Raw genomic sequence first — 24,071 nt, forward strand, 5'->3', positions numbered from 1 at the left:
ATTCCAATAGATTTCAAATAATTATATATCATATGCAACAGTTTATAGTATTGAACTCTGAATGACCAAATTATTCTTGAATAGGATCATGTAACAAAGGTTCAACAGAGCAAGTATTAGTTCAATTATTTAAATTTACAAACTGAGCTATGCGCACCTGGTTTCGTTTATTAATTATGTCTTTTTTGCACTATATTGTTACTTGGGGTAATATTATGTGTAGTTGAATACATATTTTTTTAGGATCATAAAGCTGGTGAAATCACTCAATCGTTTTATATTATGCATGGTATGGGTAAGGTACCATAAAAATTTCATAACAATTCTAATAAAGACAGTAACACTATTAAGTATTTATATAAAACTCTAGAGAAATCTAGATACACATTTATAGAAATAAAATTGCACTAAAACATGTTATGTTATGTGTTTACAGTGCAGTATTAGTTATATAGACCTCGTGGAGTGAACCAGTTGTTCAGTCCACAGTATAACATGTGGTGAGCTGCCAGTCTATATTACTTATTCGTAGTGTTTAGTTTGTCTGTATACTATTTAGATGTAGTGATTTTTAACTATTTTTTCTTTTTGTATATTATTATTTGTTTTCCTATTTTTATTTGAAATTTAAGGATATAATATATTATCCTAGGTGTTCAAATAGAACTATTATATTTTTTACTAAGAGAGAGGAGCATTAGTGTAACATGCGGTGAGCCTGCTAGTCTATATTTAGATGCAGTGATTTTTAATTATCTTCTCTTTTTGTTTATTATCAGTGATTTTTAACTATCTTTTCTTTTTGTTTATTTTTTTTGGTTTTTTATTTTTATTTGAAATTTTAGGATATAATATATTATCCTAAGTGTTGGAAGAGAACTATTACATTTTTTTTATTAAGAGAGAAAAGCATTTTTTAAGTAATTTTGATATAATAATATGGATATCGGATTATACAAATTAAATTCCATGAAAATATGTGATACTATGTATTTAGAGTGTAGTGCTAGTTGTGTAGAGCACAACAAACTTGGTTTGGTATTTTTTTGATTTTTATTTGATTTGTTATGATTTTTATAATGTTTCAGCCGGTTTAGATAAATAATAAATCCGCTGGAAAATGGAAAAGGCCATTGGGCCCAATTCGGCCCAAGGCCGAGCGGCGATGCGGGCAGAGGCCCATAACGTTGCCTGAGCAGCGGCTGGACCGTGGGTTCATTTCTGAAGAATTGGAGGGTTTGTTTGCAAAAATATATGAGAGAGGGAAGTGGACTGCGGGTTGATTCGTATAAAGTTGGAGGGCTTTTATGCAAAACGACCAAGGAGAGCACGATCTCGCCCGTTCATGAGCCCGATCCGACAGCCGAGAAAGGTAGGCGACGTGGCCACGCTCGCCGGCCTTCTTTTGGTGCGTGAATCGTTTTTTAGAGATTTTAAGTGATTCGTGGGCTTGATTTGCAGACATGCACCATTTAAACTCGGCCCAAGTTATGGCCCAGGCACAAGTGACTGAGTGAGATCGATCGAAGGATCAAACCGGATTCGAGGCCCCCCTCATCACTGCGCAAAGCGTCTCTTCCCGACCTGCCGGGCATCTCCTGTTCCTCCATCAGCGAGCCACTCAGATCTGCCGTTCCCGACCCGGAGCCAGCGAGGTGAGCCGAGGCGGGGGGACGCGACGCGCCACCAGCCATGGAGCCCGGGCTGAGCATCGAGTCCGGTTCCGCCATCCGCGTCGCGGTGCTCCCCGTGGGCGGCCCGATCCCGCCGCCGCGCCTGCGCGAGTACGCGGCGCTGGTGGCGCGCCACGCGCGCGTCGACCTCGCCTCGCTCCGCACCTACTACGCGGAGCACCAGAAGAGCCCCTTCCAACACCAGCCCTGGGAGACCGGGTGCCTCCGCCTCAAGTTCGTGCTCGGCGGCTGCGTGCCTTCGCCCTGGGAGGACTTCCAGTCCTCGCGCAAGGTGCTCGCCGTGATCGGCATCTGCCACCTACCGTCCTCGCCCGACCTCGACCGCGTCGCGGCGGACTTCATAGACTCTGCGCGGTCGTACCCGTCAGCGCTCGCCAACCGGTGCTTCGCCTTCTGCCCCACGGATGCACAGGTACTTTCCTGCTGATGAGATCTGTGTGATCCCATTTGACCCTTGATCCGACAATCTAAAGTGCACTACTAAAGCAATTCTAGCTTGAGGGCTGGATTTTACTATAGCTGACTGGCCGTTAGGCTATACTTTGTGCTCACTTCGCTTGCATTGCATTGCATTCTACCAGTATTTATAAGGCCTATCTTGTGTTCACTACTGTGCTTCGTCATTCCCTCTTTGTGTGATGCGATTGAACCTATCTCAAACAGTAACAAATATTGTATCCATTTTGTAACACATCTAGTTTTGTCTTGTTTGATCACCTGATGCTCTAATGCAATGCCTTTTTGTCTGGGTATTTTTTTCTATAGTTGTCGGGGAAGAAGAGGGACGATATTATTATGCTCCCTCCTTCTGATCAGCAATCACTGGAACTTCATATGCTTACAATGATCCAAGATCTTGCTGCTTCTTTGTTGATGGAGTTTGAGAAGTGGGTCTTGCGTGCAGAATCCACAGGAACTATTTTGAAGACCCCATTGGATTCACAATCCAGTCTTGGCTCAGAGGAGGTTCATACTTTAGGTGTTCCAAGTATTTTTGACCAGTGTATGTTGATGATGCAAATGGCCCAAGATTGTATTACTTATACACGACAACATACTTCTGTATTTCTATTAGGTAATTAAGGCTAAAAAAAGAAGACTCGGCCGTGCGCAAAAGATAATAGGAGATTATTGCCTCTTGGCTGGATCGCCTGTGGACGCTAATGCACATTACACCACCGCTATAGAGCTTGCAAGACTGACTGGTGATGTTTTCTGGCATGCTGGAGCCCTTGAGGGTAGTGTCTGTGCATTAGTGGTAAGCTTTTGCATAAAGTCGTTCTGGTTGTTCAACTATTCGTCTTGATAAGCCGCATATCAATACTTCATTTGAAAATGTCTCCATTTATTTCTAAATCTCACTTGGCATGAGATTCATGGTAATCTTCCCATGACCATTTTAGGTAATTATATTCTGCTTATGAACAGGTAGATAGGATGGGCCAAAGTGATCCTGTTTTGGAGGATGAAGTCAAATATCGCTATTACACCATTATCCAGCTATACAGAAGAGCCACTTTACAAGATAATGCTCAAAGGTATTGTTTCAGGGGTGCTTTTTTCTTTCTTAATCCTTTATGTGAATCGCATGTCATTCTGTCCCATATGGCAGTTTCCTCCTTTAGTTCTGTTATTACATTCTGCATAAGCTCACTTTGTTTCTTCTGAGTTATTTCGTCTGTTTTCTTGAGCTGCTGGTATATTGAAGAGATAATACTGTCTTCTATAGTAGTTCTTTTTTTCGTTGTTTCATTCCTGTATTAAATTTTCTTGGCCATTATTCTCTTGGGTTTTGAAGAGAATTCATGAGGGCTTGAAGGACGTTACATCCTATCTTGCCCTTGAGTATACTTTGTGTCTTCTTTCCCTGTCCATTCCCTTCCCTCCCTCCCTCCCTGTTGTGATAGTTCTTTATTAACAGTGGGAACTAGAATCCTGTGTGGCATGTTATAACAAGATATTTACTTTAAAAAATTACTTAACACACTAACATCGTAGCTGTTCTCTTTGGTGTAGAGTTTCACCTGTGAGCTTTGAGCTTGAAGCTGCCTTGAAGTTGGCAAGATACTTGTGCAGGTGAGTCTCCCACGTGCTTTATTAACAGTTCATCATACAATGATACGAGGTTGAGGTTGTGTCAAAGTATATTCTATTTATGGTGAAGTCATCCGGTGTCTTCATTTGTCAGGCAAGAACTTGCCAAGGAGGTCTCAGATTTGTTAATGGGAGCCGCAGATGGTGCCAAGGCTCTGATTGATGCCAGTGACCGGCTCATCCTATATATTGAAATCGCAAGACTTTTTGGTACACTTGGTTATAAGCGCAAGGCGGCCTTTTTTTCAAGACAAGTTGCACAGTTGTACCTTCAGCAAGACAATGCATATGCTGCTATGAGTGCTATGCAGGTTCTAACTATGACTACAAATGCATACCATGTCCAAAGCCGAAAGACTATGAAAATGAATCATGATTTGTCCAAGGTGAGATCACAAAGTAGCTGTGCACTTGCAGCATATTGAGAATCAATCATCAATTCATCGTGCATAAAAATGCTAAATATTGTTGGATTCATGTTTCATTTGCAATGCTTATGTTCTTAAGGAACCTCGTGCTGGCAATACTGATTCTGGAAAGGTGCACCCTCAGTCTATAGTCTCATTGTTTGAGTCACAATGGAGTACCCTTCAAATGGTGGTTCTAAGAGAAATATTGATGTCATCAATCCGGGCCGCTGATCCACTCTCATCATGGAGCGCTGCAGCTCGTCTTCTTCGATCCTTTTACCCACTCATCACACCAGCTGGTCAGAGTGGCCTAGCAAGCTCACTTGCAAACTCTGCTGACAAGCTTCCAACAGGCACACGGTGTGCCGATCCATGTCTTCCTTTTATCAGGTATGCTTAAGCTCATCGTTATTATCTTGTTGTCATGTTTGAGAGAAAAAGAGAAAAAATACTGTTGGAACTACTTTTAAGACTGAAAGATGCTCATGGTAAAGTTAATCTTTACTATCTTCTGGGATTTTTTATCTTATGTTATTTTTCCAGGTTGCATTCTTTCCCACTTCACCCTTCTCAAAGGGATATAGTAAAGCGGAATCCGCATAAAAAGGAGTGGTGGACCGGTGCAGGTCCTTCAGGACCTTTCATTTATACTCCTTTCAGCAAAGCAGGAGCTTCTGGGACTTCCAAGCAAGAGGTTAGTTGGATTGTGGGGGAGCCGGTTCAAGTCATGGTTGAGTTAGCAAACCCTTGCAGCTTCGACCTAGTTGTGGAGAGCATCTATCTCTCTGTCCATTCTGGGAATTTTGATGCCTTTCCAGTTAGCGTTAGTCTTCCACCTAACACTTCAAAATTAGTTTTATTATCTGGTATTCCAACAAAAGTCGGACAAATATCAATTCCTGGGTGCATTGTTCATTGCTTTGGTGTTATTACAGAACACCTATTCAAAGAGGTTGATTGTTTGCTCCTTGGAGCTGCACAAGGGCTTGTCCTTTCTGATCCTTTCAGATGCTGTGGCTCTAGCAAGTTTAAGAGTGTCAACTTTCCTAGCATTTCTGTTGTTCCTCCTCTGCCATTGTTAGTTGCCAATGTTGTGGGTGGAGATGGTTCTATTCTTCTTTATGAAGGAGAAATTCGTGATGTTCTGATAACACTGACAAATGCCGGAACCGTACCTGCTGAAGAAGCAAATGTTGCCTTGTCAGGGAAGAATCAGGATTCTGTTATTTCGATTGCCCATAGCACATGGAAATCTGCGCTACCTATTAAACCAGGTGGAGAAGTGACATTTGCAGTAACTCTAAGAGCCTGGCATCTCAGCTCAGCAGATTTGGAAACAGATGGCAGTAGATCTCCTGCAAATTCAAGGAGAATAGCAAGAGAAGGAATCAATCCATTCTTGGATATTCACTATGCTGGTAGGTCATCAGTTTCACATTCTTTTATACTCTGTCATCCTTTAATATTCATCTCCTCTCATAACCTATATTTACATTCAATGCTGAAATCTGTAGTTCTATTAATGTACCTATTACAATTAGTCATTTGCGAATATTTGTTAATTCCTCCTGTTGTGAACTAGTGCCTCTATATTTTCATATTTTTATTAGTATATCTGAAGCATAGATAGCAACAGTTTTTTCAGTTTAACAGTTGCCTTCTTTCTGTTTGGATGCTATTCACATGGTGCTAGTAAGCAGCAATTCTTAATCATCTCTGCTTCATGGGTGTTCCTATCGTTCTCTTGGTCTTGCACCTGGCCCCTTTTGTTCTTTCATCCTGGACAAATTAGCTTTCTATTTTTCTATCCCATAGACATTTTTTGCTGTAGGTGTTCTTTGTTGTGATTAGTGCTTTGAAACAGCCAGCCTGATTACACCTTAGTCTGTCTTTGGTTACTGCTAGGCAATATTCTTCTGAGCTTTGGATATTATAAATTTGTATATGATGTACATGCACGGATGCACCCCTTGTTACATAGGCAAAAGTATTGTCATTAGACTAAATTTGTATATTGCACTTCAGGTCCTGCTGCGAATCTTGAAAACGGAGACGTTTCACTTCCACCTGGAAGACGCCTGGTTGTTCCCTTGAATATCTGTGTTGTGCAGGGCATGCGTCTTGTAAGAGCACGCCTGTTGTCCATGGAAATACCTGCTCGATTTACTGAAACACACTTAAAACCTGTCAGTGGCGAAGACATTAACTTATTGAAGATTGATCCCTATAAAGGAAGCTGGGGGCTCCGCCTTCTGGAACTTGAGCTTTTTAATCCTACTGATGTCGTTTTTGATGTTGATGTTGCTGTACATTTGGATGACGCGGATGTGGATCAAGAAGTAATTTCAGAGGGCGATGCTGCTTGTCATAAAACTAGAATTGATCGCGACTACTCTGCCAGAGTTCTCATACCTCTTGAGAACTTCAAATTGCCTGTTCTTGATGCTTCCTTCTTTGTAAAGGAAAGTAGTAGTGATGAACCTCTTGGATCCAGGGCTGCCGCCATAGCAGAAAGGAATGCCAAGGCAGAGCTAAATGCGTCTATCAACAACTTGATTTCAAAAATAAAAGTGAAATGGCACTCTGGAAGAAATAGCTCAGGTGAGCTGAATATTAAAGATGCTATCCAGGCGGCATTACAAGCATCTATAATGGACATACTGTTGCCAGATCCCCTTACGTTTAGCTTTAAGCTTGCTAAGAATGGAACTGTGATCAATGATGATTCTTCAAAGGATTTTGGCAGTGTTCTGAGGTGCAAAGATCCTATATCTGCTCATGAAATGACCCATATGGAAGTTCAAATTCGCAACAACACAAAGGAAATTATTCAGATGAACCTTAGCATTTCATGCAAAGATGTTGCAGGAGAGAATTGCTTCGATGAAAATAGTGCAACTGTCCTCTGGGCTGGTGAGTTATCTTTATTTTTACGGTACATCACTATCTGGATTTATTTTTGGTTTTCTGAAGGCAGCAAATGATCAATGCTACAGAAGGCAACTTCTCGAGCATGATCAAAGATTTTTTACTTTAGGGGGCAATTGGGTAGGCATTGGATTTATACTTTCAAAGCTCCGTCATTTACCTGAGTTATACTGATCGTTTTGGATGTTTATTATTCCATGGTCTTTTCAAACTTTTGACAGGGAAAGTTATTAATTGAAGCAGTATTCAGCATCCATGTCTGGTACACTACTCTGACGAGTTCTTTTTTTTTTTTTGTAGGTGTTCTTAGCGATATACACCTGGAAGTTCCACCGTTGCAAGAGGTGATACATCCTTTTTCCATGTACTTCCTCGTACCAGGTGACTACTCGCTCCAAGCTGCTTCTGTTATAATCGACGCCACAGATGTTCTCCGTGCTCGCGCAAAGGCAGAGTCACCAGATGAACCTATACTGTGTCGCGGATCCCCGTTCCATATCCGGGTAGTCGGTACAGCATAGGCAGCTTCTTCTGAGTTAGTTTAGAGGCCTCATTTTGTACCGTGACAATTGTAGGTGTGAAAAATCTTGTACAAGAGTGTTCCCTGGCGACCTGCCCCCCGTGCGATTTGTTTTTTTAGCCTTTTTGTAGGCTTCCTTGTAACAGTCATGTCATGTACAGTGTACAAGCATAGTGAGTATTGTTTCAAGCACCGGAATTGTATGTCGATGATTCCAACATCTTGATCTCTCGATGCCGGCTCATATGATTTTACTTAAAATTTACCCTCCAACGTAACGCAAGCGTCAGGCACTCATCTGAGCCCCAACGCTAAAAATGCATGTGATTGGTTTCGTGCCCAGGCAGCCGGCTTGCGTCCGGCAACCCCACTTTCAAGTTGCTGTTATCAGAGTTCATGCACTGCTACAACCTCCAGGTCCGTACGACCACGTACCAAGGAGAACGGATTTTATCCATGAGGATTTTATTACGGCATGATGCGGCAAGCCCACCACAACTAACCTACTGAATTCGGCAAAGCTAATAAGCCATGACGTGTAATTTAAGGTATCAAACGCAGCACTACTGATCCAGAAAACATTGAGGGCCATACGCTGTTCATGAAATTAAAAGGTGCCAGGCAATCCGAGACATTTTTTTTCACGATTCCATGCTCTGGATGTAATTCAATTAGAATTCCAAGTACACATACAGTAGACACGAAACAAAAAGGCTAGGCAGCATCAAAACGTTATAACAAAGCTTTTTCAGGCACTGACGATGCACTCATCGATCTTAGGCGGCAGTGAAAGCCTTCTTGACTGCTCCACTCTTTGAACCTGCGGGAATGACTTTGAGCACATTGAATCTTACAGTCTTTGACAGTGGCCTGAAATTAAAACAGTACAACATAAGTACATTTATGGAATAGAGCAGAGTCCCAAAAGGGCCAAGATAGATATTACATGTCAAACAGTAGGACAAATTATATTGACCTTTGCCAATTGCATTTCAGAAACCATGCCATCCAGGTACAACATTACAAAAAGCAGGTCCAGGAAATATAAAAGCAAGTTTTACCTGCACTGGCCAATGATCACATGATCACCTTCCTTGACACGGAAGCATGGTGAAATGTGCGCAGGGATGTTGGAGTGCCTCTTCTCATACCTACACAAACACCAACAAATGTTCAGTTAGCAAATAGACAACATGAAGGCATGAAGCAAACAGCAAATTCAGGCCAGCAATGAAGATTAGCTTGCCTCTGGTACTTCTTGACGAAGTGAAGATAATTCCTACGAACAATGATGGTCCTATTCATCTTAGCACTGTGGCATGTTCCGGCGATGATGCGACCCCTGATAGACACAGTGCCAGTGAATGGGCATTTCTTATCAATGTAGGTTCCTGCAACAAAGAAATAAGGTAAACATAAATCACAACTGAACTAATAGAGCACATCTAAAATTAAGTACCTAAAATAATCTATAAGGTTACAGCCAACCCAACAAATGGACCATGGAGCATATGATCACTGTCAAAATGAAAAAAAATGTGACATCCTCAGCTACGCAAACAGAGAGATTCATCGTTTGAAATTACTACAAATTGCATCAGACTTAATATTCAGTGCATACACCCAACAAATGGACCATGGAGCATATGATAAGAGTTCACACTACTAGTGATGTATGACAATATAATATAGTGTGGCATGACTAACATCAAATATACAAGAAAGACTTAGCCAGCATAAGCTCTTAAACATAGCAAGAGAAACAAGCTTTCCTTTTATCATCATAGCTTTATGGGCAACATACTTAACAGTCTAATAAACTAGATGATTTCCAATTCCAAGTACTAATTGTAAGGGCATCTACAATGCCACGTGACGGAGCGAGATGCCAAAAAAAGCTTTGAGCTAGTATGCGAGGAGAAGAGCTAGGCTCTTTTTGCATGCCCCGATGCAAGGAAGACACAGCTACTCCATCTCTCTCTTGCATAGATGACATGAGAATGTATAGAATAAAGAACACATTGCAATGGCATAAGAGCTCTGACTCCTACCATTGGAGAACCCTAATAGCTATAGACATGGATCATAATTCATAACTAACTATTTAACTCCATTCCCAAGCTGCAAAGCTTAATTCAAATCATATTATATTTTTCTGAAAGCTATCTAAGATTTTGGATCAGCCATAATCTAAGAATGGACTAAATGTAGTTCTGTCTAAGAGACATACAAGTTGAAACAGCCTGAGTTATTGAACTGGTGAATCATTAACCTAGTTCGTAGCTTTATATGAGCTACCAAGCCAACAGAACCACCAGCGACTTGGCTGAACAAGAAAAGAAACACTGACCTTCAATGGCTTCCCTGGGCGTCTTGAAACCAAGGCCAATGTTCTTCCAGAACCTGTTTCCTCCCTTGCCAGGCTTGTTCCCCTTGGCGGCCTTCTTGGAACTGAACTCCAAAACAGCTCATAAGCCTCGCATCCAAAAAAAATGAATGGAACAAAGGCACGTCAGAAATAAGCGCTTGAATATTACCAGAGGAACACCTTGGGCTGCTTCAAGAAAGCCTTCTCCGTCTGCAGAGACAAAAGAGAAAAGATGTTTAGCACTGACAGTAATCAAATCCATCACATCATATATCAAGATTTGGAACCCAACCAACGTCTGGTCTAGTGCAGATTCACGTAGTCCACACTCTTCATAGCATGATAACACACAACCAAACCATTCGAATGGTGAAAATTGAATTGCAACTTCAGCGTTTCCAATCAAAAGCGTCGCTAAAAAGTGCATCGACTTAGAGCCACAATGCTGCGTACTACACGCGCACTTCTACCAAACGGTACGAGATCATCCACAATCAAGCTCACCCAGTGGCCGAAACAGGGGGTTCCAAGGGCATCTGACCTGCTCCGCCATTGTCGCGCGCTAAGGAGAGACGCCGAAACCCGGTGGAGCGACGCACTAGTCCGAAGTGGCGACGGCGACGGCGACGGCGGCGGCGGGAGCAGTGGAGACGAAGAAATGCCCGAGGCTTAAAACCCTAGACTCTTGTCTGCTTAAATGAATATAGGTGAGTCAGAGGTGGGCTGGACCTAATGGGCTTTTTCTGAGTTCAGCCTCAGCCCTCAGGTGAAAAGGCCGTTGGGCCATGATGGGCTAGCCTCTAAATAAGCAGGCTGATATCGGTGTCTGCTTTTTCAGTCGTTGGGTGGGCTGGGCACCGCTGTGCTTAGAGCAACCGGCTCTACTCAAGGCTCAATAGTTAAATATGGGTACTTAAGTTAAAAATATTACTCCAGGGTCCCTACTCCAGACCCTATATTTAGTTGGGCACCCATATTTCTCTCCAAGACCCCATTCCTGTTGGCCCAACAGGACAACCCCCATCCTCCATTGTGTGTCCTAGCCCCAGCGCACGCTCCCTCTCTATCTTCCCTTGTATGTGCATGACACCCTACGGTAACCGGCTCGATGCTCTAATTGCGTCTCTGTCCAAAGAAAGAAGAAAAAGACAATGATGAGTGGGTCCCTTCTGTCATTCTCTCTAGAATAGGTTTGGGGCTCAAATTTGGGTGTTATCGTTGGAGTTTAAGCAAAAAAGTTGAGCCCCAAGAAGTAGGGGAGCACCCAAATTAAAAGTAGGGGCCTAGTTTTGGGGGCTACTATTGGAGTTGCTCCATCACGGTAGTGGCACGACAGGTGGCCTTGTTTACTTCTAAAATATTTTGCAAAATATAAATAGTACCACTTGTATTTGTATTTGACAAATATTATCTAATTATAAATTAACTAAGCTTAAAATCTTCGTCTCGCAAATTACAGATAAACTGTGTAATTAGTTATTTCTTTTATTTATATTTAGTGCTTCATACGTGATGTGGAATGTGAAAAATTTTATAAAATATTTTGGGAAGGCCACGTCTCAGCGATGTCCACGTGACGTGGACTCGACTGTGATTGTCTGTACGAGAGGTAGAAGCAGCCTAAGACGTGGCCCAGCCTCCTACAGTACTGGCGAGATTCAAAGCAAGTTTTGACGAGGCCGACAGGATTCAAAGCGAAGTCGGCATCCGCTTTTGCCGCCCCCCAGGTGCGGTGCGCCGGTGCCCTTTCACTCCACTTTCCAGCCACGGTACCACCGGCATCATCCATGCTCCCCGCACTCCCGGGAGTGGAAGGCAAAAGGCGGCGGCGGCGATCCTTCGTCCCTCCCTGGCGCTGGAAAAGCAGGACAGCATCCGCGCGCGTGCGGGGTCGCCGTCGAAGGTGGTTTCGTTCGGCCGCCCCGGCCCCATGCATCCCCTGGCATCATCATGCGGCGGCAACCAGCAATAGCTCAGGAACGACGGCAGGCCGCCGGGTCGTCGTCTTTCCGGCCCCTGCCTACCTTTTGGGGTGTTAGTGTGTTACAGATCCATACTCACCGGGCATAACGCAGGCATCAGTAGAGGTGTCGGTTCGAGAAAAAAGTGACAGCCTACCTAGGCTCGAGAGCAGCGAAACCATCCTTGATGGCAATGGCATGCATGCGAGTACGCCACTCGCCGTACGTCCAGGCATTCCGCACGCACGTCGTGCGTGGGAAACGAGATAAGACCACGGCAGGGCTCGCGGCGCAGTCCGGCCGGTCCTCCTGGAAATCATTGGATGCCATTCGCGTCTTCATTCAGATCCGTTCCTCCGGTTAGGTGCATGCATGATTGAACTGCTAGATCGATGATCTCCGTCTCCACACGGAGCGGATGAGATCGTCGTCCGCCCAGCCCAGGCAAAGGGGCAAAACAAAGACCAAAACGGCCTTTAGCACCTCGGAAAGGACGCTTTTTAAGCCTGTTGCGGGGTGCGGCGCCGCGCGCGCGAGGGGATGGATATGCTACCACCGGACCGGCTGACGCGTCGCGTGTGCGTGCGACGACCAAGAGCCGAACAACGGAACAAGGCGACGATGGGGGACGAGTTCGCGGGCCGATCCGGCGGTTTGTATCAGTATTTTATGGGATGGGATGGGAGCTGGGCAGCTAAACGGGACGACGAGCGAGGCAGCCCCATTACTAGTAGTTTGTTGGCATCTTTTTCTTACTGCCAACCACCGGTTCCGATTCGCGGCGGGAACGGAGAGCGGCCGATCGATCGCGACGCGTCGTTAGGCGCTCTGAGACTGCTGGATGCGTCGTCGTCCGTCCATATCCTTTACCGTGGCAAGTGAGACATCACTACGACTCCCGTAGCCCCCTTTTGTGAAAATGTTTGCGCCGTCACTTGTCCGTGTCTCGGCAGTATACTACAACTACTGGTCTCCTGCAGTACCTGATGGCTCATGCGGCCCCTTTGTTGGGGGCGCCGACTGCCTGCCGAGGCAATGGCCGACAGAAGAGGAGTCGGGAGGCCACGCGCACGATCAGGTGGAAGGCCGGGGGTTCTTAACTCTGAACTGGAGACGAGGATGTTGGGAGCAGGGGAGCCCACTTGTGTTTGTTCATGCGCATGCCGGAAGTCCTATAATCCATAAACATCCTGTAGTTAATTCCCTTTCACATAATAATAAAAAAAAAAGAGAGGAAAGGTTACGTGAACAGGTTCCGCGGAAGGCCAGAACTAGGAGACGTTTTGTCAGTCGACCAGTCTAGCTGACAGCGAAAGAGGAAATGACTATCTCTAGACCGGCAGGCGGTACGCTGAATTTCCCCACGACTGCTGGCCGGGTCGATCATGAGCGATTCTCAGCTAGCAGCCACTGATCTTGCCGTCGTAATCCGATCAGTTGCCGCGGCGCCTTATCACCCGGGAACCCCCCCTGAACCTGAATGAATGATGGTCATCTTTGAACGGCCGGCCGGGTCGCCTCGCAATCGCAAGTGTCAGCATCTCCCCGGCTGCTTATGCTTCTAGAAATCTCTTACTACTATTCAAACCACTCATCCTCATCATTGCATTGAGGCTGGCGGCACCACCCGCGCACGAAGCCGGCAGAGAAAATGGCGAAATCTCCGGCGCGACTCTGCCACCCGACGTCGTGATGAATGATGACACGAGTAATCTAGTGAGACAAGATTATAATCGACAGCTCCTCCAAGCATGTGCCGTGTCACGCAGACACGTCGTCACGGAATAATTGAGACATGTATCACCATCAGAGAGGAGACGATAGAGTACTCTAGTAGTAGTGTTGCTTTAGCAGTACAATGATTTGCTTTCTTTGCTCATCGAAGATTTGCAAAGGGCATTGGATCTTTCTGTCCGTGCTAATAAGACCGGACCATATGCTTACTACACTACTCTACCAACATCCTTTTTCATTAGTTGTTCCCGTGAAGGTTTTTCTAAAAAAACAATAAAACGATAAAAAAACTAGACAACGGTTGACTTAGGGGTGTTTGGTCAGGTTGTTAAAGTTTAACAGATACTGTAGCATTTGTTTTATTTAGCAATTAGTATCCAATCATGGGCTAATTAGTCTCAAAAGATTTGTCTCGCAAATTACTCTCTAGCTATGTTTTCGTAGATAGTCTACATTTAATACTTTATGTATGTGTCCAAACATTCAATATGACGAACGCTAAACTTTACCGTTTTAAACCAAACATGCCCTTACTTGCTCGTTGTACTAATAATAAAGGCGATGCATGCTTTTACGTACACACGCCACTGCAGCTGGACCATGTGCTCACACACGCGAGTGTGCTCCAACCACGCATGCCCATAAATAATTTATTAGAGCGTGCTTGATGTTTTCACAGCTTGTCAAACTTGTCAAGAGTGTTTTTTTCTCTCTCTTTCGAATGTGTCAAGAAAAATTTGGCTCTGCTATTTGGATAGCTTCCATATGTCACACCTTCCAAGTTGGCCTGTTGTGATGGTCCATTTCTTTTAAGAGTGTATATGACATTAATGAAACATAGTTGTTCCAAACAACCTAGCTTATAGTTCAATTTATAGTTTATTTTTATCTATCCAGTTATCTAACTTAAAAAGCCATTGTCAGACCCCTATAGCTGTTGCAGACAATATGGCCAAGTGTAATTTTAAATGCTAAATGGTAAATAACTCATCACTTACCATTTAGCTAATATTACAGGCTAAGCAGAGATGGTCACGTTTGTAGTTGATAGTAGTAGGACAGTAACTCCGTTTGGATGTTGGAAATGGAATTGGGTAAACAAAATTACGTTTCCAAATCCATGATATGCTGAAATGGTATTGGACTGCGATTTAGATTTCATGTATTTGCATGTCTTCAAATTGGACTTAGAAATTATGTAGTGCACCTGTACCTCGTCATCTCCTTAATCGGGGCCGGCCACCCGGCTCCAACCCCACCATGTGTCGGCAGCAGTGGCAGAGCTAAGGATAAAATGAGGAGAGGAGGGGGGATCGTGACATGTATATGAACAAAATAAGTAGATATCTATATAGAGAAGAGCGAGTCCACAAACCAGCAAGTATGTGATCTTTGTGTGCGTGATAACATGACTATGCATTGGTGGTCTTCATCCCTTGAGCACATGCATACACTCTATGCACAAACTCCAAAAAGCTAGCTGATGTACCGAGCAGGGGGGCAACTGCTCAGGATCGCCTCCACGTAGCTCCGCCTGTGGTCGGCAACACCTACCCCTTCCATGCTGGCGACCCCCATCCCCTCTCCACATGTCGGTGACCGCCACCTTCTCTGCGCTAGCAAGCTCCGCCCTTCGTGCACCGGCAAGCTCCGATCTCTCAATGTCGACGAGCTTTGCCCCTTTGCACGCCGACGAGCTCCGCCCACTTCGCGCTGATGAGCTCCGCTCCCTCTTGCGTCAGCAAGCATCGCCCCCTCAACGCATCGACGACCCCCGTGCATCATCGGCCCCTGCCTCCTCAGTGCGTTGGTGATACACCTGTACCCCCTCCACACTGGTGACGAGGCGACATTGATTTCAGCCAAAACCGAGCCTCACGTGTCCATATTGAGGGCTGCTTGTTTGTGTCGTAAGAATATCATTTCGAATTGGTAGTCAAATTCTGAGATCTAATTCCAAAACATTCAAAACCGGTTGTAAAGAAAGCTAGCGGTCCACTTATATGGTACTTTATCAACCTATCAGCACAGTGGTAGATCACGCAATGTAGTAGTGCTTATATTATAGATATTTGAGGTGCGTCCAAACTTGCCTTTAGCCGAGTTTATGATGACAGGATCACCGGAACAGCCAAAGGTCCTTCTCACGGCCGAACAGCCCCACAACACCGAACGAAAAACACGACCAGAATTCCTCTCCTTGGAGGGCTACTGTGCAGTAGTTCTAGCCCACGCCGTGCTCTTTTTATTCCGCTGACGCAGCGAGCCCAGGGCCCAGGCAGCAGGCAAATGCGGCGAAGGCACTGAGGAAGCCATACCGCGCGCCGCTGTAGCCTGCAGGCTGTCGCCACGACGACCCACGCCCGCGCGCGCACTGCTGTTGTCTGCGGTGTGTGGTCTGCCACTGCCACACACCTGACCTCGCCATTTCGCCAGTCACCAGTCAGCAGCAGCCGCCGCCGCTAGGTGGGAGGAGGGCGGAGGGGGGATTCGGGGGTAGTGCCTAGTGCGGGTGCGGCGGCATGGCGGGCGGTGGAGGAGGAGGGCCGGGGCCGGGGCGGGTGAAGGCGGGGAGCCGCCCGCCGTGGGTCGGGCTGGCGGCGGCGGTGTGGGTGCAGGTGGCGGCGGGGAGCGCCTACGTGTTCCCGCTCTACTCGCACGCCATCAAGGAGGCGCTCGGGTACAACCAGCAGGCGCTCACCATGCTCGGCGTCGGCAACGACGTCGGCGAGAACGTGGGGCTCGTCCCGGGGGTGCTCGCCAACCGCCTCCCGCCCTGGCTCATCCTCGTCATCGGCTCCGCCTGCGCCTTCTTCGGCTTCGGCACGCTCTGGCTCGCCGTCACCAAGACCGTCGCCATGCCTTACTGGGTGGTACGCTCCCCTGCCTCTCTGTTCCCCGTCCCTTTTTTCCCTATTGCGCTGATCTAGCTCTTGACATGTGTGCTTGATTCGCGTGCTATTTTGGGCTGTTTGTCATTGTTTTGCTTGATTCGACGAGTCACGAGTGTTCGATGCCACGGGGAATGGCTGAATGAGCTAGTTGGGGCTTAATTCTTAGTTAGCTGCTCAACCTTCTATTTCCGAGTTTGATTAGAAACAAAATCTATTTAGTGTTTTTTTAAATCCTTTTTCTGTTAATTTCTGTAGCAAATGTAGTGTAAAGTCGTGTTCACTGAACAATTCCATGGTGTTAGCCTGGCATATACGTTCCGGAGATATTTTGTGCCTTTTTGTTTCAAGCAAGTGAATCATTGTGTCCACACTCCACACGTGCATGTTTTTTAATTGCATGATTGACAATAAAATCCGCACAATTTTCCTGTTTTCAAGTTGGCTGAAGCTAAATGATATGAAGGCTTTCTTTGCTGCAGTCATTTACATTTTATTAGAATACTGGTTTTGGTCCATAAGTTGCTTATTCATGCATGCTCTGACCAAATCATTCTGCATGCGGAAGAAATCACACAAAAAATCCTGACATGTGTGCTTCCCTTACATGCTATTTTGGGTCATTTGTCTTTGGAGTATTAGTTTGTGCTTCACCCGCTACCTGCTTCATGCCACAACGGATGTATAAGTGCTGGGTGATGAATGAGCTAACGCGAGGCTTGGGGCCTATATATAGTCATTTCTCTTCAAGTCTCCAGTTTCTAGTTTCCTTGATTAAAGCATTCCTATTTTTGTTTTTACCATTCTTGTTATCCTCTTTAGGTAACTTTTCGACCAAATCTAGCATCAATTGTGTTGGAGGTGCAAATTTCGTGGGCATAGCTGGTATAATCTAATGATAACTTATGCATTGTTGTTTCAGTTAAGTAAATCATTTGTGTCCACATGTGCGTATTAATTAATTATTTAATTGTGTGACTGATGTTGACGTGGCTATATATTTTCCCTTTTCGAGGTGTCTTGAAGCTGAGTATGATATGAAAAAAATTCCTTACTGCAACCATATTGAATTCATGTTTTGGTCATAAGCTCGCTTATTGGTGCTTTTGGCCAACCCTTTCTGCCAGTGGTGGTGTACCTACGTAGCAAATCCGGAATTTAATTTTGTTGAATTCATCAATTCCTTGTTTCTTGTGGCATGCCTGTTGCTTTGAACAATGAACACTGACCTGTGGATGGATAGTTCTAGTGCCTTATGTTTGTCGCATACACAGCCAGCCTTGTACCATTGTACTATTGTGCTTCTTTCTCTTAATGTAGTGATGAGATGCAGCTTTCCTGTGTGTTCGAGATCAATTCCTTGTGATGTATTCGCACCCCCAGTAGTTTGATTCACAGATCTGATACAACTATATCAGTGTGATCTTTATTGGTACCGTGTTTTGGTAAGATTGTAAATTTAACTTCTATTACCACAAAGATCTGAAGTTGACTTCAATTATTATGTTTTATTAGATTGTCCGCAATGCACTTTTATACTTTAGCCCAACTTGGGTTTTAACTTACAGCTTTATAAAAGATTAGTGAGCCTGGTAAAACTATAAATTGTAATTATTCATACAAAAACTGTGGTTATTGCTGGTCTCTAACTCTGGAACGCATACTAGAGTGTATGCCATGTGTACTGAATCATGCTATGATTGAGGAGTGTTTGCCAAAAAATAACTGAATAAGGATGGAAGGTGCATTATCAGCCAAAACCAATATGTTGATGGATAATTATACATACTTAACTGGGAATTTATTGTTTATTTCTCAGAAACTATTGAAGGTCTTGATGAACTACTCCGTCTGGAGATAAAATTGTGGTTGTTAGGCTATTGCATATTGTTCTTTCTGGGAAAAAAAAGTAACCCACTCACTTTCATGATACAACCATAATCCTGTAGAGTCACAAGTTGACCACTAGGAGCTGAAGCCATAATCCTATAATCAAATACAGATTGCATTTAACAGAAAGATGGGAGTGGTATTACACCGCTTCATCAGCTAATAAGCTGTGTTGTTAGCACAATTCAGTTACAGTACTAGGCAGAATCCAGGCTATAGATGGTTCATACTTTTGTTATGACTACCTCCCTTATGCACCAGTGGGTCTTTGTAATTTGGTTGATGCAGTGGCTGGAGCTTGAGCCACTATGGTTGGTTTCCATGTGTTGCACTGTGTGTCTAGGTGATTCTCCAAAGGTGCTAGTAACTAGTAAGCTTGGTAGTGGCGCTTTGTATGGTATATGGTCAGACTTCTTCCCACCACAGAGCATGTTGAGGTCATGGGTCTCACATTTTTTGCTGAGGGATCTCCTTAGTCCTCGGTAGGCTGGCCGCCTCCTGCCCCTTCCCTCTACTTGCTCATGTGTTTGTTAGTTCGTCTGGATCTGTCTTGTGGTGTCTTGTTTCCTTAGTGAAATACATGCATGGCACGTTCTAATTAAAAAAAACTATGTAGGTTCTTCCTTGAAGAATTAGCTGCCAAAGAAACATTGGGTAAGGTACTATGATTTCATTTTGAATGTTGGGAGTTCCTTGTAATGATTGTGATCTGTTGATCATTCAAAAGGACCCAAAATTGGACAATTTGAACTTTTATTTTTCCTGCTTACCTCTGGACTAGTAAATTAGGTGGGCAAGACACGTACATGTCCTGTTGGTTGTATCCAGTACAGAGAATAGAGCAAAAGAACTCACAAATTAGTCAGAGATTCATAATGCATGACTTAATGCTCATGATATGGCCTATCATGACGATCTTTGTTTGATTGTGCCAATGAAGTTATCTCTTGACATCACAAGTACTTATCTCTTGACATTTGTTTTTGTGAAACTATGTCAATTGTTGCAACATCAGTATGCATTTTTATTTCAGATTGTTTACAAGAGTCAGCTTCTTTTGTTTCCCCTTTTTCTTGCAGTTATGGATAGCTTTATGTATTGGCACAAACAGCAGTGCATGGTTGGGCACTGCTGCTCTTGTGACCAACATGAGGAATTTCCCTCTCAGCCGAGGCACTGTTGCTGGTCTCATCAAGGGTTATGTTGCTGTTAGTGCTGCTGTCTACACTGAAACGTTTAATGGAATGCTTGGGAATTCGCCTACAAATCTTTTGCTGTTGCTTGCGTTGGGGATCCCAACAGCATGTATTGTGGTGATGTATTTTGTTAGGCCTTGCACTCCATCACTGGATGAGGACAACTCAACAGAACACAGTCATTTCATGTACACACAAATCTCAAGTGTGGTTCTCGGAATATACCTTATGGTTGCTACAATACTTGGTGATACTTTAAAACTAAGTCAGGCTGTCACCTATCTTTTATTTGGTATAATGATACTTTTGCTCCTTGCTCCACTTGCAATACCAATAAAGATGACACTTTATCCAAACAAACAAACAAAGGAAAAACCCAGCACCCTTGCTCCATCTTATTCAACTGATAGTCTGTCTGGTGCGGACCCAGAGAACTCACAACCACTTCTGGGCAGTGCCTCAACAACATTTGCTACAGGTACCAATGAATCTGATGACAGTACTGATTTGGATCTTCTATTGGCTGAGGGTGAGGGAGCAGTGAATTTGAAAAAGAAAAGAGGACCAAGACGGGGGGATGATTTCACATTCCTTGAAGCCCTAGTAAAGGCAGACTTCTGGCTACTGTTTGTTGTTTACTTTTGTGGAGTTGGCACAGGTGTCACTGTTCTCAACAACCTGGCTCAAATTGGAATGTCTGTTGGTGCTAATGACACAACTATTTTGTTGTGCCTCTTTGGCTTCTGCAACTTTGTTGGCCGTATCCTTGGTGGATCTGTCTCTGAACATTTCGTAAGGTAAGCTATAATTAACTTACTCGCAACAACTTTACCTGTACAACTTTCCTTCAGTGCATCACTTATTATATTCCAGCTTATTTAATCTGAAAGCTGAAGTAGTAAAGGCTGTAAAGCTGATTGCTTCCTACAGTACTGTCATATTTGATATTACTAAACATCCAACAAGCATTACTGAACACTGTGGCTAATTCCCAATGGCATCGATCTCTAACCGCGCCTGTTACTTTGCATATGTTTTGAGGACTTAGTCATTCAGAATCAGTTGGATTTACTTTTTTTTTCCTGGAAAATACTAGTCAATCAACCTGTGCTCCAGCATGGCCTAGAATCTTATGTTATATAATTGTTAAAAGTTTCGTGAACAAATTTAGTATGTACTACAATCAAATTTGCTCATCTTTACTCTATATGTCTCTATTCATTTCCTAACACAATACACATTACTCTACAATCTCTATCAATTACCTATTACTCTGTATGTGTTTTCATATTTTACATTGCACCTCTGTGGATCTTTCATATGTATTTAGTTGAAACTTTAGTTAACGTGTACGAGCTCTTGTTGCATTCTTTTTTGACATCATGACTCTATATTTTGGCTTTCAACATTTGATTCTATTAGTTGTTGCAAGTTTTAATCCGCGTGTTAAGTTGAAACTCTCTTCTATCCATAATTTTCCTTTTTATATTTTATTGAAAAAGAGATTCTAGATCCCAAATTATACTTTTAGTCACTATGATGGCATAAACAGTTGTTTCATCCTACACCACAACACTCAACATGTTGAATTTCCTCTTTAAAAAAAACATATGTGCAGGAGTGTTTACAATTAAGCTATCATAATTGATATGCCATAATGTTTAAATAAAAATGTATACATTTATCTAGAGTAATAACTTATAAAATTTTACCTAGGCTTCCTCGCATCATAGAGTTTAAATATAATTTTAAATTAATTACCTAGTTGGTATGTCATTTGTTAAGGGAATGTATTTTTCACAATATTAAAAAAAATATTGGTATTTGGTTTATTAAGGAAACATATTTTCATTGTGTTGATATGTGCTTTGTTAAGAGAATATATTTTTAACAATCGCTAAATTATTTAGATAAGGCTTTGTTCGGAGGGTGTTTCCTAAAATGGTTCCGGCTTCTAGGGAATCTTTTGCACTATAGTGTGGAGCGTTTTTTCTCTCTTCCAAAAAATAAACTAGAAGCTGATGAATCCAGAAAACTGGCTTCACTAGCGCTGGTTCCTTCATGCACTGTAGCAGGGAATCGGACGATAGAAGGCTTGTCAAACATGCCCTAAAAATATTCATCCTAATGTATGCATATTTACTTGGTTTACAAGGTGGCACATACTACCTTATTCCCAAAAAGAGTGCAATTCTAGATGCATTTTTTGTTAAAGTATCTAAAGTTTGACACCAAATAGGTGTACTATTAAATAACATCTCATGACAAATCTAATGATGCTTACTTGATATCATAAATTTTTTAAGTTGGTAATGTGCTAAAATTTAATTCTTTTCTAGACGGTGGGAGTAAACTTTATGGTTATTTAATTATTTTCATAATAGCTTATATTGTTATTTAGACGTAAATTTGGTTTATTCTTTATAATGATGGGTAATTTAGATACAAACTAAAGGGTTACCTTATATTATACTCCCTCCGTTCCAAATTATAAGTTGTTTTGATTTTTTTTGGTACATTGAATTTGCTATGTATCTAGGCATAAGTTTGGTCTAGATCGTAGCAAATTCGATGCACCAAAAAAAGTCAAAACGACTTATAATTTGGAATAGAGTTAGTATTTTATAATGGCGGATTTGGGGGTTTTTAAGGGCAAATTTATGGTAACTTTGCATTATCTTTCTTAATGGAAGATAAGTTTAGGGTGTCGTTTTAAATATCTTTCATAATGGTAGGGATTGGTAATTAAAATGTAGATTTAGGGGATTACTTTATTTATTTTTCATAAGGCCGGGGTCGGTAATTTTTTTGGAAAGAGCTATCATTGCCAATGTTGATTAGAGTACACGAAATTAAAGTCCATATGATTTTGTTTATTAGGAGAATTTCTGGGATTTATCTTTTTTTTTACTAGTGTGTTTTGTGAGGATTAACATGGAGACTCCATTAGAGGCCTCCAATTAGTAATATTATGTCTAAAATCAAGGAGTGCCTACTTAGAGAAACGGCTAAGACCTGATATTCTGCAGGTCAAGGATGCTCCCTCGTCCTTTCTGGATGATGTGCACACAAATAATCATGGTGGTAACGTTCCTGCTCTTCGCAACTGGCCTTCATAGCTTGATTTATGTTTCAACTACACTCCTTGGGATCTGCTACGGAGTCCAATTTGCTGTCATGATACCAACGGTCTCGGAGCTTTTTGGGCTGAAGGACTTCGGGCTAATGTACAACTTCATGCTGTTAGTGAATCCACTTGGTGCATTCTTTTTCTCAGCTCTTCTTGCTGGCTACATCTATGACAAGGAGGCAGCAAGGCAGCACCCAGGTGTGCTGGAGCCTTCCGACTGTTATGGGCCTGATTGTTTCAGATTGACTTTCTATGTCTGTGCCATCGTGTGTTGCTGCGGTACCTTGTTGAGCGTGCTATTCATATCGAGGATAAAGCCGGTCTATCAGATGCTCTACGCAAGTGGATCGTTCAGACATCCTCGGAGCCAACAGCAGCTCCACTGATGTTGCATATACACCATACAGTCATGCCAACAAATATTGAGTTTTGGGAATGAAATCATAATGTTCTGGAGAAAAAATATCTGCTGGATGCCACGGTGTTGTATATTGCATTAAGGGCGCTTGATTCGCCCCCCTGTTTGTATGAGAGAGTTGTTTTGATTTCATTTTTCCCTGTTCTGTAAAGGTCGCCAGCCTAGTAGATAGAATACAGTGGGTCATCAATATATAAACCAGGTGCCTACTTATATGGCAGGTCGTGTGCATCAGCAAGTCTGAGGATGTCATAAAGCGAATGTATCTTCTTTATACCATGACTTTCCTGGCGTCAGATGTTGCTGCTGCTGCTTAAAAAAAATGGATGGTGAATTGCCTTATAACTTATGTTTTGGTGTTTGTCATGCTACCACTGCCAGTGCCAGGAAACTGAGTTGTGGACGTAGTCGTCTAGTGGAACAACTGTAACAAGATAGCCCCTTTATTTTCCGCTTGGTCACTCTGCTTTAAATTGTTATTGTATGTCGAAACACTGAAAATTCTGGTTTAATCAATGAAACTGGAAGCACTATTTCATTTGTAATTAAAACTTAAAAGTACTTATGTGTATGCTATACTGGTCTTTTCTTTTATATTCTGGAGCATGTCCCAAAAATCCACTCAACTGAAATACTGAATACAGTCTTCGCAAAAAAAAAAGAAAGAAGAAATACTGAATACAGCACGGCGAAGTCGTGCAGCCCCACGTTTTCTTTTTCTCTAGCTAGATTTGCCGGCCGAAAAATGTCGAGCCTAAATCAGCCAACGATGATTTGGATCGGAACAAAGGAAGCAAGAAAACACAAATAAACGTCGAGTTGAAGGTGCCGGCCTGA

At 43.1% G+C, this 24,071-nt stretch overlaps 3 protein-coding genes across 3 annotated transcripts; 2 read left to right on the top strand and 1 right to left on the bottom strand.

The window, feature by feature from the left end:
• LOC8060215 (trafficking protein particle complex II-specific subunit 120 homolog) lies at positions 1,544-7,866 on the top strand. Its single transcript, XM_021462633.1, has 10 exons — positions 1,544-2,106; positions 2,460-2,660; positions 2,770-2,952; positions 3,123-3,232; positions 3,711-3,770; positions 3,883-4,174; positions 4,296-4,588; positions 4,742-5,616; positions 6,224-7,111; positions 7,427-7,866. The coding sequence occupies exons 1-10, from the start codon at positions 1,693-1,695 to the stop codon at positions 7,645-7,647; spliced, it is 3,537 nt and encodes a 1,178-aa protein (XP_021318308.1). The 5' UTR covers positions 1,544-1,692; the 3' UTR covers positions 7,648-7,866.
• Positions 8,249-10,719, bottom strand: LOC8075895 (40S ribosomal protein S11). Its single transcript, XM_002448084.2, has 6 exons — positions 10,556-10,719; positions 10,184-10,224; positions 9,997-10,097; positions 8,893-9,037; positions 8,708-8,797; positions 8,249-8,516 (listed from the first exon to the last, which is right to left on the bottom strand). Exons 1-6 carry the CDS (start codon positions 10,565-10,567, stop codon positions 8,423-8,425), a joined length of 483 nt encoding a protein of 160 aa, XP_002448129.1. The 5' UTR covers positions 10,568-10,719; the 3' UTR covers positions 8,249-8,422.
• On the top strand, positions 15,966-23,767 carry LOC8060216 (protein NUCLEAR FUSION DEFECTIVE 4). The gene is made up of 3 exons (XM_002446706.2): positions 15,966-16,582; positions 19,570-20,483; positions 22,716-23,767. Exons 1-3 carry the CDS (start codon positions 16,232-16,234, stop codon positions 23,200-23,202), a joined length of 1,752 nt encoding a protein of 583 aa, XP_002446751.1. The 5' UTR covers positions 15,966-16,231; the 3' UTR covers positions 23,203-23,767.

The sequence above is a fragment of the Sorghum bicolor genome, chromosome 6, assembly GCF_000003195.3.
Source record: "Sorghum bicolor cultivar BTx623 chromosome 6, Sorghum_bicolor_NCBIv3, whole genome shotgun sequence".
Taxonomy (NCBI): Eukaryota; Viridiplantae; Streptophyta; class Magnoliopsida; order Poales; family Poaceae; genus Sorghum; species Sorghum bicolor.